Source organism: Sus scrofa, chromosome 7 (genome assembly GCF_054392235.1).
Source record: "Sus scrofa isolate SSC_HxYL_T2T_F1_AM1 chromosome 7, Sscrofa_HxYL_maternal_Yorkshire_Landrace_v2.0, whole genome shotgun sequence".
Classification (NCBI taxonomy): domain Eukaryota; kingdom Metazoa; phylum Chordata; class Mammalia; order Artiodactyla; family Suidae; genus Sus; species Sus scrofa.
The window spans coordinates 73,428,480-73,446,643 of record NC_139389.1 but is presented as its reverse complement, the minus strand read 5'-3'; the positions used below and the strand labels follow the sequence as shown (position 1 = coordinate 73,446,643).

At 37.2% G+C, this 18,164-nt stretch overlaps 1 protein-coding gene across 2 annotated transcripts in view; it reads left to right on the top strand.

Annotated features, from left to right (window-relative positions):
• The window catches only part of SRP54 (signal recognition particle 54), a 47,483-nt gene that overhangs the window by 9,360 nt on the left and 19,959 nt on the right, over nucleotides 1-18,164 (top strand). For both annotated transcript variants that reach the window (XM_001927799.8, XM_005656302.4), the window contains 6 exons: nucleotides 2,781-2,891; nucleotides 6,538-6,629; nucleotides 7,632-7,716; nucleotides 11,923-12,027; nucleotides 13,529-13,595; nucleotides 13,675-13,732. In XM_001927799.8, the coding sequence (XP_001927834.3) occupies nucleotides 2,814-2,891; nucleotides 6,538-6,629; nucleotides 7,632-7,716; nucleotides 11,923-12,027; nucleotides 13,529-13,595; nucleotides 13,675-13,732 (485 nt within the window). In that variant the 5' untranslated portion in view covers nucleotides 2,781-2,813. The remainder of the gene's footprint in view (nucleotides 1-2,780; nucleotides 2,892-6,537; nucleotides 6,630-7,631; nucleotides 7,717-11,922; nucleotides 12,028-13,528; nucleotides 13,596-13,674; nucleotides 13,733-18,164) is intronic.

Below are 18,164 nucleotides of genomic sequence, written 5' to 3'. Positions count from 1 at the left end.
TGTTGGTTTTTTTTTTTTTTTTTGAGTACTTATTTATTTTTTATTTTTTGCTTATTAGGGTTACACCTGTGCATATGGAGGTTCCCAGGCTAGGGGTCAAATTGGAGCTGTAGCTGCCGGCCCACGCCACAGCCACAGCAACGCAGGATCCCAGTTGTGTCTTCGACCTACATCACAGCTCATGGCAACGCCGGATTCTTAACCCACTGAGCAAGGCCAGGGATTGAACCTGTATCCTCATGGATGCTAGTCAGATTTGTTAACCACTGAGCCACGATGGGAACTCCAGATGTTGGTATTTTTTAAGTTCTAATTACCAAATTTTACCTGAATGAAAGTTTAATGTAGAGCTCACCTTGGAGTATCTCTTTGCCAGTCATATGTTCTTGAGTGCCTTTTCCCTTCTTCCTTTGATTCCCCTCATCTCTCCACTTTCTCTATTTTGAATGAATCAGCTCTTTTGTCCTCCTGCTTCTTTTATTTTTAATTTTCTGTGTACTCTATAGATAGGATCTAGTCTAGATAATACTGGTTGACTAAATTAGACCAGATTAGCTTGGAAGAGTTACCAAAACAGCTGTTTTTTTTTTTTTTTTTGTCTTTTTGTCTTTTTGTTGTTGTTGCTATTTCTTGGGCCGCTCCCGCGGCATATGGAAGTTCCCAGGCTAGGGGTCTAATCGGAGCTGTAGCCACCGGCCTACGCCAGAGCCACAGCAACGCGGGATCCGAGCCACGTCTGCAACCTACACCACAGCTCACGGCAACGCTGGATCCTTAACCCACTGAGCAAGGCCAGGGACCGAACCCGCAACCTCATGGTTCCTAGTCGGATTCGTTAACCACTGCGCCACAACGGGAACTCCCAAAACAGCTGTTTTGAACAGTGAACTTTTCTGCCAATATTGCTTATGTTGGACAATTGGTATGTCTGTTTTTTTTAATTTAAAAAATTGTATTGGAGTATAGTTGACTTACAATGTTGAATTCATCTCAGGTGTACAGCATAGTGAATCAGTTATACATATAAACAGTTGGTATTTCTTAATTTGGTTTTTTAGAGCCCTTTACAACCTGTATCTCATTCTAACTATATAGCTCTCTGTCCTGACCAGAATGTTTTATTTACTGGCTTCCAAATAATACTCAGTAATCTATAAGTACAATGCATACACAAAGTATGAATATGTCCTGGGCTTTTCCGTGTCTCCATTTCTGCTTATACCATTTTACCTTCTTCAAGCTTCCTTTTGTTCTCTTCTCTACTATCCAACTTCTTCTGATGTTTCAAAATCAAATTCATGTTCGACCTTCTCAGTAAAGCCTATTCTATCTACTTGAGCCTATTTTCTCTCCTTTTAATTTTGGCGTAACTAATCATTGGCAGTTGACCATAAACTTTTATTGCTAGCTTTGAACTGCTTTACTGGTATTCGTCAAGATTCTCTACAGAAACATAACCAATAGGATGTGTGTGTGTATCACACACAGACACAGACACACACACCTATAAAAAATTTATTGCGAGGAATTGGCTCATGTAATCATGGAGGAGGACAAATCCCAAGATCCACAGGCAAGCTCAAAGACCCAAGAGAGCTCGGTGGATGGTGTATTTCCAGTCTGCAGTTAGGCGGGCTTAAGACCCAGGAAGAGGTAATGTTTCTATTTGAGTCCAAAGGCAGAAAAAAGCCAATGTCCCAGTTAAAGGCAGTCAGAGGAATTATCTCTTAGATTAACTTTTTTTTTTTTTTTTTTTTTTTGCTTTTTATGGCTGCACTTGCAGCATATGGAAGTTCCCAGGCTAGGGGTTCCATTGGAGTTACAGCTGCTAGCCTGTGCCACAGCCACAGCAACATGGGATCTGAGCCACATCTGCAGCCTACACCACAGCTCATGGCAACGCCGGATCCTTAATCCAATGAGTGAGGCCAGGGATCGAACCCACAACCTCATGGATACTAGTTAGATTCCACTGAGCCATGACGGGAACCCCCTAGATTTACTTTATTTTGCTGTTCATTTACGTGCCTTGTCTTGCCAGCTAGTAGATAGGCACCTTGAGGGTATCTGCTTGCTTACTATCCATGAATCCTTGTGTCCTGACTTATGTGTAGTAGGTACATCTATACATTTTATAAAACCATAGCATTTTAGATCTTGAAGGGGCCTTTGAGGTTATCTTGTTGTAGTGTTGGGGAATCAAAAACAGCTTTAAAATAGGAATATTAATAACACACCTCTGTTTTTTAGAAGAATAAAACAAGATAATGTAATTTATATGAAAAGTTGTGATTTACCAATTTTAAAACTTGTATTTATTTTTCTTGCTTAGAGCATAAATCAGTGTTTACAATGTCCTTTAATTATATAGTACTCCTGGGTGGAAATTTTATCTTTTTCTTTCTCACCCTTTTTTCATTTAAAAATGTGTATGACACATCTATCAGTTACTCATATTTACAGGTATGTCCAAAATGAGAGCATTTAATTTGAGAAATCATCATTTCTTCAAGCATATTATCTGACATGTTAAATTTGCTGGTTCATATAGAATATTCCAATTAGGTGTTCAGCTAGATAAGGCATCATAACCAAGTGGTAGCTTTAGCTTTTGGACCTGACTCTATTGAAGAGGCAGGTTGAGGCTATGGAAGTTGAAGTTACAGTATCTAAACACTAGAATACTTTGACTTGAGCTTACTCTTTTTTCAAAGTCTTTAGTTATGGGAACTAGTATGGATTGTTTTCAGATGTTTTTATTTAATTTTTTTGCCTCCTAGATTTTCTTGTAATCACATCTCAAAGCCTTCAAGATGGTACTAGCAGACCTTGGAAGAAAAATAACATCAGCATTACGCTCCTTGAGCAATGCCACCATTATCAATGAAGAGGTATGTGAAATGTGCAATTGCACATCATCACTAGCATTGGAGATAGATGGTTACTAATCTCTGTGTAAATATCTACAGATAAGAAACTATAAGTGGATACACTAGATAATGTTTTTTTATTGAGAAGTCAACTATCTTAATTTCAGCTTTCTATAAAGAATTACAAACAAACAAAAACAACACCTTAACTTATATGGAATAATGACATATATTTTCTATTTTGAAAATGGGTCAGATCTGGGAATACACTTTTGTTTTCTCCCTTGACATAGGCCTAAAATTTTAGTATCCTGCTTCTTCCTTCTTGGCTAGATATGTTCATATCTGACCCTTTCTCCTTGACTTTTATTTAGCATTCTTTTTTTTTTTTTTTTTTTTTGGTCTTTTTTTTGCCATTTTCTTGGGCCGCTCTCGTGGCATATGGAGTTCCCAGGCTAGGGGTTGAATCGGAGCTGTAGCTGCCGGCCTACGCCAGAGCCACAGCAACGTGGGATCCGAGCCGCGTCTGCCACCTACACCACAGCTCATGGCAACGCCGGATCTTTAACCCACTGAGCAAGGGCAGGGATCGAACTCGCAACCTCATGGTTCCTAGTCGGATTCGTTAACCACTGTGCCATGACGGGAACTCCTTATTTAGCATTCTTACACAAGGCTAGTATTTCCACCTTGGCTGCTTTGATTCTCATTCAGTTTTCTCTGAAATCCTCATACATTTTTTCAGTTACAAACAGATTTTTGGAAATTTGTAGGTTGACTCCTGTATGGTATCTGAAATACTTTTTCTCCTTGATTTTTTGCTTTTGTTTTTATTTTTGTTAGGCCTTCCCCATGGCATGCAGAAATTCCTGGGCCAGGGATCAAACCCAAGCCATAGCAGTGGCAACACCAGATCCTTAACTGCTAGGCCACCAGGGAACTCCTGATTTTAAATCTTCCTGATTTTATTATTTTTTCTTTTTTTTTCCTTTTTAGGGCCACACCCACAGCATATGGAGGTTCCTAGGCAAGGGGTTGAATCTGTGCTGCAGCTGCTGGCCTATGCCATAGCTGCAGCAATACCAGATCCAAGCCTTGTCTGCAGCCTACACCACAGCTCACCACAACCCTGGATCCTTAACCCACTGAGTGGGGCCAGGGATCAAACCCACATCCTCATGGATACTAGTTAGGTTCGTTACTACTGAGTCATAATGGGAGCTCCCTAATTTATTATTTTAAGATAATTATTTATCACATTTCCCTCCCACACACATTGTATCTTCATTGTTTGCAATTGAAAAAAGGTTATAGTCCATAGATATACTTTATGTTTTGTGCTACCAGTGGAAAAGTACTGAATTTGGTTTTAGTAGACCTTGTTTAGCATTCCACTTCGTAGATGTGTGATTGTAATTTGAGCAAGATAACGTCTGATTTCTTTTTGTTTTTGTCCTTTTTTTTTTTTTTTTTTTTTGCTTTTTAGGGCCACACTCGCAGCATGGAGGTTCCCAGGCTAGAGGTCAAATCAGAGCTACAGCTGCCGGCCTATGCCACAGCCACAGCAAAGCCAGATCCAAGCTGTATAAGCAACCGACACCACAGCTCATGTCAACGCTGAATCCTTAACCCACTGATCAAGGCCAAGGATCGAACCTGCAGCCTCATGGTTACTAGTTAGATATGTTAACCACTGAGCCATGGTTACTTTGAACTCCTACCGTTCAATACTATTTTATTTATTTATTTTCTGCCATGCCTGCAGCATGTGGAAGTTCCCAGGCTAGAGACTGAACCTGTGCCATAGCAGCAACCCAAGCCACTGCAGTGACAACACTGGTTCCTTAATCTGCTGCTCCATAAAAGAACTCTGAAGATGATTTTAAAGATGAAATGAAATAATAGATAAAAGCACTTTCTTTTCTTTTTTTCCCTACAGCTGCATTTTTGGTATATGTAAGTTCCCAGGCTACGGGTCGGATTGGAACTGCAGCTGCCAGCCTATGGCACAGCTACAGCAACAGCAACACCAGATCCGAGCTTCATCTGCAACCTGTACCTCAGCTTGCAGCCATACCAGATCCTTAACCCACCGAGCAAGAACAGGAATCGAACCTACATCCTTATGGATACTAGTCGGGTTCTTAACCCACTGAGCCACAATGGGAACTCCAAAAAGTGCTTTCTAACTTGGAGGCTTAAAAAAAAAATTCTAATATAGAATTTTTTTATCAACACTTTTTTTTTTTGTCTTTTGTCCTTTTAGGGCCACACCCTCAGCATATTGAGGTTCCCAGGCTAGGGGTCTAATTGGAGCTGTTGCTGCTGGCCTATGCCACTGCCACAGCAACGCGGGATCCCAGCTGTCATGGTTCCTAGTAGGATTCGCTTCCACTGTGCCATAACGGGAACTCCTATCAACACTTTAATAAGCTAATGGAATTAAATAATCTTGGGACCATCTTTGAGCTTTGCTAGCCTCTCATTTAACAGCATCAGAAAGTCAGTTTCACATGTCTATTGGAAAAGCCAGGATTAGAATCTTTTTTCTAGTTTCTCATCCAGGGCTTTTTCTAATAATTATCATTAAATAATCAGTTATAACTTAAACCATTGTTTAGTCTTTGGAATTGAAATAAATGCAATAACAGCTTTCTAAACAGTTTTCACTATTGTGTAACCCTTATTCTGTTTGTGTTTATAGTAGGAAAAAAGAAAAGAAACCAGGGAGAAGAGGTTGGTGGGAAGTAAAATAACAGCTGTTGCTTAAATTGGCAGCTTCTTTGTTCTTGGCACTGCGCTGCTGAGAAATTAATAGGGAGAAATCCCTCTAATGAAAGATAGTTCCATTTTTATCAGACCCTTTAGTGAGGGAGAGAGAAATCTGATAAGCATCTGTATGACTTATGATGAAAGTTAAAGATGAGAATTTATTCAGGTTGTATTTGAGGGTCTGCATTTTTGCAGACATCTTTGCTGGCACCAGGAATATAGCAGTGAACAAAACAGACTAAAATCCCAGCCTTCATGCAGCTTCCATTCAATATGCAAACACTTACTTTCATGAGCAACTAAGGCCTCATCTATTTTAAAGACTTTATAGTGTGTGACCTTTTAACCACAGTTGCCTTGCAACTCAGCAAATATGTGATAGTGAGTTATTAATGGAGAATAGTTTCCTTTTCATCTTTGTTCCTTTGCTCTGTGTGGAAATAGTAAGGCTACTGGGTCAGACTGTGTCATTTTCTTTTGTCACATTTTCCTCTGTGGTAGTCCAGTTAAGCAGATATTGTGACTACATAGTTCTATGTATCAGCAACAGAAATTCAGAGACGTGGAAAACTTAAGTGGTAACATGTACTGTGTGGTAACTTTCTTTGGCTTGTGTATTGTCTTTACTATTATTACCTGAACATAGGGAAAAAATTATGGTGGTTAGTACCTGGTTGAATAAAACAAAATAGAATGTCTTATTTTGACAAAATGACCAGACATTAAATAAGATTATCTCTTGAATGCTAACTGAAAACCTTGCCCAATGGTGTAGTATTGTTTTTATTAAGCTATGGTAGTGTATGATGATTGGTGAATCATTGTTTTTATATGGTTGAAATGATACACTGTGAGCTTTAAAATTTTATTTATGTATTTACTTATTTACTTGCAGGTATTAAATGCTATGCTAAAAGAAGTATGTACAGCATTATTGGAAGCAGACGTTAATATTAAACTAGTGAAACAACTAAGAGAAAATGTAAAGTAAGTTAAATTAATCAAGTAAAAAAAGGGACAAAACTAAATTTAGTTTACTGGGATGAGTTGCTAAGTAGAAGAGTCTGCTGTATTATGAAATGTTTCTGCCATACAGCACTGGGAAAGAATAGAACTCATATGTTGGAAGACTTTGTGTGTAGTGTGTTTCCATAATAGTGATTCTGAGAATAAACTACATGTGGCTTTCATTTAATTACGGATTTCTTTCCATTTTACTACTCCTTCATCTGAATGGATTCAGTCATATACTGTATAGTATTTTAATAGAAAAAGAAATAATGGAGAAGGCTTTTAACAGTTCAGATTCATCATAGGAAAGTGGTGCCATTTTAATCCTCCTCAGACTAAAATGACAGTAGTCAGCTTCCTTCATTATTGGAGAATTCTATTCTTTTTTGTTCCCCTTCTAGTTTCTCTGTCCATATTTGAATAAAGGAATAATGTGTGTGGTCTTAGTTATTGTGTTAATTGGGAGAGGTACTGACTGGGGCAGGGCACATAGAATAATGGAATAATTGAGAGTACCACAATTAGCTGCTTGAATCCTAGCCCTTGTTCAGGCCATCCCTCCTTTTCGATTGTCAGACTGGGTATTAAATATAAAACTACTAGCATTTAAACATTTAGAACTAGAAAAAGTAGTCCTATTTTCTGCTAGGTGTAAAGATGTATAAATTATATATACTGCAAGAAAAAGAAATCAAATTAATACTCCACAGTAATAGGAGGACAAATGAATATTTCGACTTTCCAAAAAAAAAAAAAAAAAAATCCTTGAAAAATTAACCAAAGTCTTACATCTAAAATTTCATGGTAAATTCTTTATGGTATGGATTAATGAATCTATAGTAATTATATACATGCTAATTAGAAGACTATTAATGTGAATGATTGACTATTCTTACATCATTTGAGGCAGAAGCTAATTTTTTAGAGTGTCTTAACTGACTTTTCCCCCTTCTACCCTCAAAAACTATCATTATGAAGGTCTGCTATTGATCTTGAAGAAATGGCGTCTGGTCTTAACAAAAGGAAAATGATTCAGCATGCTGTTTTTAAAGAACTTGTGAAGGTAAAAGTATATCTAGCTTGTTCTATGATTCTCTGTAGACTCACTACATTAGTGCTGCAAATAGGAATACTATTTCCAAATATGTTATTGTGTTTATATAGTATCTGTATTAAAAATATTAATTGAAGGATTAACTTTTCTGAAGTGGCCTATTTTTATCATAGGCTTTGCTGAATACAAAATTCTGAGTACAGATATCAAGGCTAGCATTATTCCTGGACAAAAATGCCAAAGTTAAGTTACAAAAAGTAAAACTTCACTATATAAAGTTGAAAGAAGAGCCTCTCAGAGTTTATCTTCTTTTAATATCCTGTTTAGCCTATTGAAGGCCCTACTTTTGTACAGAAAATCACTCTTGGCAATAATTATTTCCTACACTTTCCGTGTATCCAAAATTCCCTTTGAAAAGATCAAATATCCCAACTCTTGCCTAGATTTTAAGCAATTTTGAATTAGTAGTTTTATTTTGTGAGTTGTAAATATAGTCTATTGCCCTGTCAACTGGTACTGCTGCTGCTATTGTCAAGATTACATGAAAGTTTTAGAGCTTTAGAAAATATGCGTGAGTCCAGTGGTGGGGAAAAAAGGAGGGAACTGAAAAAAAAAATTGTTTAAGAGCAACAGATATCTGCTAATAGTCTCCTGATATTTTTCCCTATATTGTGTGAATAGCTTTGTTTTCTTCTTTGGTTCCAACAGAACTGTTTGATACTTTGAAAAACTGTAGTGTTTCAGATGGTTGGATCATTTCAGTTTAGTCCTATAGATTAATAAATTCTAAAAGGAATCCAGAACCTAAGAGAGGTCAGGCAATTTATTCAGTCATGCTTCTTAGTTTGCAGTTGAGAAAAATGAGACAGTTAGTGGCAGGCCCAGGCCTGATCTTCAAACTCCTTGTCTAGGACTCCTTGCAGTTTTTCCAGACTGCTTTTCATCTAACACCTGAGGTCAACACAGGGTGCATGAACATTTTTATTTTTAGGAGTTGGCATCTGTAGGCAGTTCTGGAGCATCAGGTGCTTTGCTAAGATGCCTTGATTGAGTACCTACTTTATTTGAGGCAGTATGCCAAATACTGCTGATAATAGAGATGAAAACGGCTAGGCCTCAGAAGCTCATGGTCTGGGGCAGTGGTGTACAAAGCAAAGGTTTTCATTATAAAACATTATTTGCCTTTTTTTAGTGTGTTGATATTTGCTCTGTAAATATCAGTGCAAAAGCAGTGGTAGATAAAACCATTGGGTATGAATCAAGGTAGTGGTACCGAACTATTCTAGTAATCATTGTACTCTTTACTCCCACATACTTGCAGGGGGGAAAAAAAAAGCCAGTTTCACTTAAAAATGTCCTTGATAAAGTAGTAGGAATCATTAGTTGTGTTAAATCTTTACCCTTGAGTATAAATGTGTTTATGAGAGTTTGTATGATGAAATGGGAAGTATGCAGAAAGCCCTTTTGCTCCATACTGAAATTCGATTGTTGTCTTGAGGAAAGAAATGTGTAATTGTTTGATTGCAAGCTGAGCTAGCCACTTCTCTCACAGAACACCATTTTTACATGAAAGAACAACAGACAGATAATCTGTGGTTATTTAGACTTGGGCTTTTGGCAAACATTTTCTCCAAAGTAAACAGAGTGAGCCTGTCACTTTAAGGCAGATAACAAACAGTATTGTAGCCAGTGATGAAATTCCAGCTTTCAAGTGAAAACTGGAAACTTGTATTTCCACCATGCGTTTGACAGTGTTGCAGTACTAAGTTTTCTAATGAGATCAGTGTTGATATTAATAAATAAAATGTTTTGATTTTGTGTAGTGAAATGTGTCAACAGTGCAAGATCTGCCTAACTCAACTAGTATTTTCCATTTGACTCATGTATGATGTTACAAAATCATGTACCAGTGATTGATTCAAAGTCCAAGACAGAATAACAGATTTTTTTTTTTTTTTTTTTTTTTTTGGTCTTTTTGCCATTTTCTTGGGCCGCTCCCGCAGCACATGGAGTTTCCAAGGCTAGGGGTCGAATCGGAGCTGTAGCCGCTGGCCTACACCAGAACCACAGCAATGCAGGATCCAAGCCATGTCTGCAATCTACACCACAGCTCATGGCAACGCCGGATCCCCAACCCACTGAGCAAGGCCAGGGATCGAACCCGCAACCTCATGGTTCCTAGTCAGATTCGTTAACCACCGAGACACAACAGGAACTCCCAGAATAACAGATTTTAATGTAATAGAGTATTCAATTTCGGTACGGCTGTTCTAAGATGCAGGAGGAAGAGAAGATAGATTTATAATAAAATCATCATTCAGTAAAACATATATACTCCAAATAGTATGTTCATAGAGAGCTGAGTGATTTTGCCATGGAATTTAGAGAATGGAGGTGAACATAGGGTAGCTTTAGTGTTCTGAAAGTTTCTGGGAGGAAGGGCAATGGGTTTAAGATAGATTTTGCCTACTTCAAAAGTTTGCTTGTGCCTGTGCCTGGGGAGGAGATAACAAAATGTGTTTTCTTTTCTTCCCTTTTCTACCACATGGCTTTCCTTGAAATTCAGGTTATAATATGGATTATGTAACCATTATAATGTCATCTAACATGGGCTCAACAAATTTCTCTTAGAGAACAAATAGTTTAGGTTTTGTGGACCGTGTAGTCTGTGTTGTAACTACTCAAGTCTGCTGTTGTAGTGCAGAAGAGGTAGATGAATGGACATGTCTGTGTTCTATTAAAACTTTACACATAGTTGGCCAGCTTCTGATCTAGGACATTAACTATTGCTATGGTTTTATTATCATATGGAGATAAGTTTCAAGCTCCGAACAGCTGACCTGGAAGTGAATTTTAATTTTTCTTTTTTTGGGCCACTCCATAGCATATGGAGTTCCTGGGCCAGGGATCAGATGCCAGATGCAGTTGTGACCTATGCCTCAGCTGCAGCAACTCCAGGTCCTTTAAACCACTTTGCCGGGCCTGGGATCGAATCTACATCCCAGCGCTGCAGACACTGCTGATCCTGTTGCACCATACTGGGAACTGAATTATTTTTTTTAATGAACTCTAAGCCTCGTGCTTGTTAGTTTGGGGACTATCCATATATGAACCTTAATTTTCCACTGATTGTCATTATAAAATTTGTGATTATTTTTTACTAGCCCTCTAAATATAATAACATTCTATAATAATGTTATAGAACATTACATCTTTGGCATTGGACAGTTTATTTTTATTTTTTATGTTTTTAGGGCCACATCCACAGCATTTGGAGGCTCCCAGGCTAGTGGTTGAATCGGAGCTACGCCACAGCCACAGAGCCGCATCTGCAACCTATAGCACAGCTCAGGGCAGCGCTGGATCCTTAACCCACTGAGCAAGGCCAGGGATCAAACCTGCATCCTCATGGATACTAGTCAGATTCGTTTCCACTGAGCCATGATGAGAACTCCTGGCATTGGACAGTTTAATATTTAACTGACCTGGAAAGTCCTTCACATGTAATTTGTGATTTTGCTTATGTGTAAACATTTGTCAAATTAAACATGAATATAGCTACCGTCCCAGTGTGGTAGCCACCAGCCACATGTGGTTATTGAGCACTTGTAATGTGGCCAGTCCAAGTTGAGATGTGCTGTAAGTATGATATATACCAAGTTTGAAGACCTAGCATGGGAAAAGGGAATGTAAAATATTTCATTAATTTTTAAATATAAATTATAGTTTGAAATGATAATATTTTACATAAACTGGGTTAAAATATTAAAATCACTTTTTATTTTTCTTAATGTTGTTGCTAGAAAATTAAAAATTCATATATGGCTTGAACATTTATTTTGTATTTCTACACTGATGATGTAGATTGCTCCTTTGGCTCAAACTTGTTCTCACATTTTATTCACACTACAACTTGTTCTAAAAAATGTTTCGAGAGTCTTACCTATGATCGGTTTGGGAGTATATGATTTCTTTATGATTGTGCTATTTCTTTTGCCAGATTGGCTTATGATTTCACAATGTACTGTTTTAAACTTGTAAATTTCACTATGAGTCTACAACGGGAAATAATGGAGTTGTATTAAAATGATAGGACTATAGTTGCCTTTTATATTGAAATGTCTTTAAATTGTTTTTACAGTTTAAAAGTTGTGGGGAGGGGCTTTGAATATAAGCATGTGTTAACCTAATTTTATTTTTATTTCTGGTGTGTAGCTTGTAGACCCTGGAGTTAAAGCATGGACACCCACTAAAGGTAAACAGAACGTGATCATGTTTGTTGGATTGCAAGGCAGTGGTAAAACAACAACATGTTCAAAGGTAAATTATACTTAATTTTAAAAAGTCATGGTGATGATGTTTGTATAAATCAAATTTTATGTTAAAGTCAGGCTTCATAGTATCATGCATTGTTTTTGTTTTTAATTTTATGGCTGTAGTCGGGGCATATTGAAGTTCCTGGGCCAGGGATTGAATCTGAGCCACAGCTGCAACCTCTGCTACAGCTGCATCAATGCCCAATCCAGGCCAAGGATCGAACTCACACCTCAGCAGCCACCTGTGCCACTGCAGTCGGATTCTTAACCCACTGTACCACAACAGGAACTCCTAGTATTGTTTCTTTACAATTTTGTGTTGCTTGATGTGTCTCTTATGTTTTTATAAAAGTTTTTTGTAGAATAAGAGGAAAGAATCCCATATTCTCTCTTATGATTGCTTTTTGTAAGAATGTTAGACTTCTATATGACTGTGCTATTTCTTTTACCAAAAAGACTGTTCCTATCCTTTACAGAAATGAGGATATGATTTTTGGAGAAATGCACACGGAAAGTTTACCTTATCTCCTGTGGCTCAAGACTCCCTTTTCACAGTATCCCACTTGGCATAATGTATATAGATCTTCATTTTACATATCTTCTTGCTAATTTTACTTATTTATTTATTTATTGCCTTTTGGGCCCTCACCCTCAGCATGTGAAAGTTCCCAGGCTAGGGGTCAGATTAGAGCTACAGCTGCTGGCCTACACCACAGCCAAGCAGCTTGGGACCTGAGCCACATCTGCGACCTACACTACAGCTCATGGCTACGCTGGATCCCTGACCCACTGAGCAAGGCCAGAGATCGAATGCGCATCCTTGTGGATACTAGTCGATTCATTTCCACTGTGCCACAGCAAGAACTCCTCTTCCTACTAATTTTAAATTCATTATACTACCACTTTGTCCAGAAATGGGTGCCTCAACTTGTTACCAGATTTTGCTTCACATACCTCACTATTTAGTTTAGAAAGAAAAATGAAAAGGAAAGGATTATTTCTTAGAGGATTACATTGTTATTGTTATTATTATTTCTTTTTCAGCTGCATGCACGGCATATGGAAGTTCCTGGGCCAGGGATCGAATCTGAGCCACAGGTGGGATCTGTGCCACAGCTACAGCAAAGCCAGAACCTTAATCCACTGTGCTGGGCTGGGGATTGAGACCACGCTGCCTCAGAGACAGTGTTGGATCCTTAAACCACTGCACTACAGCGGGAGCTCCCTATTATTGTTTGTTTTAAACTAATGTTTTAACTTTTTTTTTTTTTTTTTTTACTATGGCTGTTTGTTCCTTAGTCATTTTATATTGTTTGAATGTGATGGTATGGCACTTGGAATTTAAACTCTTTAGGAAGTTTTCTGTATTCAAAATTTAATAATATTACTTTTAGGAGAATATGAGTAGTTTTATTTTACTCTTCAAGTAAATAACAAAGGTAAATAGAAACAATTGCATATAATAATTTGTATTTACTGATTTTTAAAAAATCTTTCTTTCCCAGTTAGCATATTATTACCAGAGGAAAGGTTGGAAGACCTGTTTGATATGTGCAGACACATTCAGAGCAGGTACTGTGTTGAAATTTGAAAATCATTTTCTGAAATTTTTATTTTCAAGTTTGAGACTCATTAACTCTTTATTTCATAGGAGCTTTTGACCAGCTAAAACAGAATGCAACCAAAGCAAGAATTCCATTTTATGGAAGGTGGGTTCCAGTTTTTTATTTTTATACCCATCTGTCTCACCTTGTCTGTCTGATTTTTTATTTTATGCTATCTAGTCACGTTTTAATATATACTTATAAACTTAAATCCTTTCTGGAACAAAGTAGGGGTATATTTAATACATTGTTATCTTTTATTATTGTAACATGACTCTCCAGTCCAACCTGATGTATCAGAGCAGATGTTGTTTAGTCTATAATCTGTCTGTACTTATCATCCTGCCTTGCATACTTTACAGCCTCCTTCTGCTTCTGTTGCAATTGTTTGTTTTAAGATGTCTGAGGAATTCCTCAATTCAACATACTGGTGAATTCCGTATTGTCTATTTCTATAGTACATCATTTTAAAAAGTTTGTATTTGATCATCCTAAAATGCTCTATAATCTGTAGTTATTTCGAAGATTCTCATCATTACTCTCCTTCATATTATATATTGGTGTTCATTTAGGTGGTGTGTACATGTTAAAATGACTAATTAAAAGAATCAGGTCAAGATTGAATTTAGGAGTTCCCGTCGTGGCTCAGTGGTTAACGAATCCAACTAAGAACCATGAGGTTGCAGGTTCGATCCCTGGCCTTGCTCAGTGGGTTAAGTATCCGGCATTGCCGTGAGCTGTGGTGTAGGTTGCAGACGTGCCTCGTATCCTGTGTTGCCGTGGCTCTGGCGTAGGCTGGCAGCTATAGCTCCAATTCAACCCCCTAGCCTGGGAACCTCCATATGCCATGGAAGTGGCCCAAGAAATGGCAAAAAACAAAAAGCCAAAAAAAAAAAAAAAAAAAAGAAAAGATTGAATTTAGAAGACTTATTTGAGGAAATAGCATTTTTCTCAATGTTATTAATATAAAAAGCTTGTTATTAATATAGAAGGCTTTAAAAAACTAAAATTTGAGGTCATTAAATGAATGATACCATTTTGTTAGTCATTATGTTCTACTTTTTGGCTGGCCAAAAAAGCTAGTGAGCATTGGCTATGATACGCTCTTTATCTAAATTTTTTTTTTCTTTTCTTTTTTATGATAATTTCTAACAAGTAGAGTAAAGAATAATGTTAGGTATTTTGTTTTTAGGATAACTTTTTCTAATACAGATTTAAAAATCAAGGTATAATAAAGTTATATCTTTTGAGTTCACAGTTTGCAAATGACATAATTTAGCTGATGATTACGTGAACTGTCTGCCAAAGACAGAGCATAAATTTTTAACCAGTATTTTCAATATTATTTATTAAATAATCTCTCCTTTGTTCATGTAAACTTAAAAAACAGCCTACATATATAGAGTAAAGTATTAGTGGTTTTTGTTTTCCTCTGGGAGAGATGAAGCAAATGGGCCTGGGGAAGGATTTGAACTGTATCTCCAATATAAAATTTAGATATTAGCATATACTGGGGGGAGTGGTAGATAGAGGACTATTTGTTATAGTATCATTTGTTCTGTCTTAAAAAAAAAAACCCACTGTTTTATTAAAAGTTTTAAATTAAAGAAGTGAAAACACTAACAGTTTCACTTCCCAATTACCAGTTTTAGCATGTCCATCTGTGCTTTTTGAATGTCTGTAAAAACGAACACAGAGAGATGTTATATAGCTAGCTAGATAACTTTAAATCGAAATGGAATCCTACAATGCTTTGTATGTGAATTGCTTTGCTAGTGGTTATATGGGTCATGTAAATTTGTCAAAGCTAATTTAAAATGAACACTTAAAATAGTAGCTTTTATTGTATATATACCACTGTAGAGGTAATTAAAAATGGGATCTTATGACAAGATAGTGATTATTCTTGAGAGGGAGTGAGGTGCTATTTATTTATTTAATTTTTTAAAATTTTTAAATGATTTTTATTTTTTCCATTTTAGCTAGTTTACAGTGTTCTGTCAGTTTTCTACTGTACAGCAAGGTGACCCAGTCACACATACATACATACATTCTTTTTCTCACATTATCCTACATCATGCTCCATCATATGAGGTGCTCTTTATATTGTTTCTTGATCTGGGTGTGTTTGCTGTGTGAAAATTTGCTGAGTGTACAATTTGTACAACTTTTCTACATATATTTTATTTTCTTTTTTTTATTACTCAAATGAATTTATCACATCTGTAGTTTACACATATTTTATACTTCATTAAAGTGTTTACTAAAAAATGGGATCTTAATAATTCTGGACAGTATACTGTTTACTTCTTTTTTATGATGTTATATTCCATTGTATGTGAATATATATATATATAGCTAATCAGTCCCATTCTTATGAACATCTTTGATCATATTTCTTTGCACATTTACAAGTTTTATTTAAATTATATCTTTATCATATTTTAAAATAGCTAGTAATGCTAATCTCTGTCCTCTTTTTCAACATTTTCCTGCCCATTTCACCTACTTATTTCCCCAGGTAAATTTTAGATTTTTTTGTTATTAAGTTCCAGAAAGAAAAATCTCCCTAAGATTAGAACTGCCCTGAAAGTAATTTGTTTAGGGAAGAACTGACATCTTAGGAACCTGCTGTGTTTTTTGCTAAAAAAATTTTATGTCCTTAAGTATAATTATTTTCTTCATTTAAATCATGTGTATGTTCTTTTTTTTTTTAGGGCCGCACCCAAGGCATATGGAGGTTCCCTGGTGAGGGGTCTAGTTGGAGCTACAGCTGCCGGCCTGCACCACAGCAGCACTGGATCTGAGCCGTGTCTGCAACCTACACCACACCTCACAGCAACTCCAGATCCTTAACCCACTGAGCGAGGCCAGGGATTGAACCCGAAACCTCATGGTTCCTAGTGGATTCGTTTCTACTGTGCCATGATGGGAACTCCTAAATCATGCATATATTCTTATTAAGTGTATTTCTGCCTGATTTGTATTGCTAATTTAAGGGGGGAAACCTTTTTTTAACATCATATGTCTTTTCATTTGACAGTATTGATCTGTGTTAAAAGTTGCCAGTAACCAAAAGAAGCAAATTATAGTGAGATCTCATTTCTTGATTCTTCAAGTTGAATAGTTTGAGGATTGTGGAAATGTACTAAATAAGAATGAAATGAAAGTTTGTGAAGAGGAGTTCCCGTTTGGCACAGTGGTTAACGAATCCGACTAAGAACTGCGAGGTTGCGGGTTTGGTCCCTGGCCTTGCTTAGTGGGTTAAGGATCCGGCGTTGCTGTGAGCTGTGGTGTAGGTTGCAGACACTGCTCAGATCCCGCGTTGCTGTGGCTCTGGTGTAGGTTGGGCGGCTACAGCTCCGATTAGACCCCTAGCCTGGGAACCTCCATATGCCGTGGGAGAGGCCCTAGAAATGGCAAAAAGACAAACAAACACCTAAAGTTTGTGAAGACTGTTGTCCTTTTCAAAACCAAAAGCCTAAGTGATAGATCATTTGATCCGAGTTCAACTTGTAGGAGGAATGTGTCATAACAATTTCAAAAAAGCAACATGTACTATTCATATTGGCCATATTTTTAATACCAAAAAAAATGGAAAACCTTAAACGACCAACAGTAGGGCATTTATTTAATAAATGATAGCATTGCCATCTGATGGAGTGCTGTAGAACCTAAAAGTCATGTTTTATAAGAATATTTGATGGTTTTATAAAGTGCTTGCAAAAGTATCATCAGAAAGAACACAAATAAATGTTAGTGAGATGTGGAGAAAAGAAACATCAATTGGTAGAGCCACTGGAAAACAGTAGGGAGGGTTTGCAAAAAACTAAATATAGAACTTCCATATGACCTAGCAATTCTACTCCCGGATGTGTGTGTGTGTATATGTATATGTATATATATGTGTATATGTGTATATATGTGTGTATATATATATGAAAAAAAACACTAATTAGAAAAGATACCTGTGTCTCAGTGTTCATAGCAGTATTTATAATTGCCAAGATATGGAAGCAATCTAGGTGTCCATCAACAGAAAATGGATAAAGATGTGAGATACACGCACACACATACACGTACTCATATGACAGAATACTACTCAGTAATTAAAAGATAATGAAATTTTGCCATTTGTAACACTGGATGGGCCTGGAGGTATTATGCTAAGTGAAGTGACAGGCAGAAAAAGACAAACACTGTATGATATCACTTATACGTGAAATCTAAAATATAAAACTAGGAGTTCCCGTCGTGGCGCAGTGGTTAACGAATCCGACTAGGAACGATGAGGTTGCGGGTTCGGTCCCTGCCCTTGCTCAGTGGGTTAAGGATCCAGCATTGCCGTGAGCTGTGGTGTAGGTTGCAGACGCGGCTCGGATCCCGAGTTGCTGTGGCTCTGGCGTAGGCCGGTGGCTACAGCTCCGATTCAACCCCTAGCCTGGGAACCTCCATATGCCGCGGGAGCGGCCCAAGAAATAGGAACAACAACAACAACAAAAAGACAAAAGACAAAAAAAAAAAAATAAATATATAT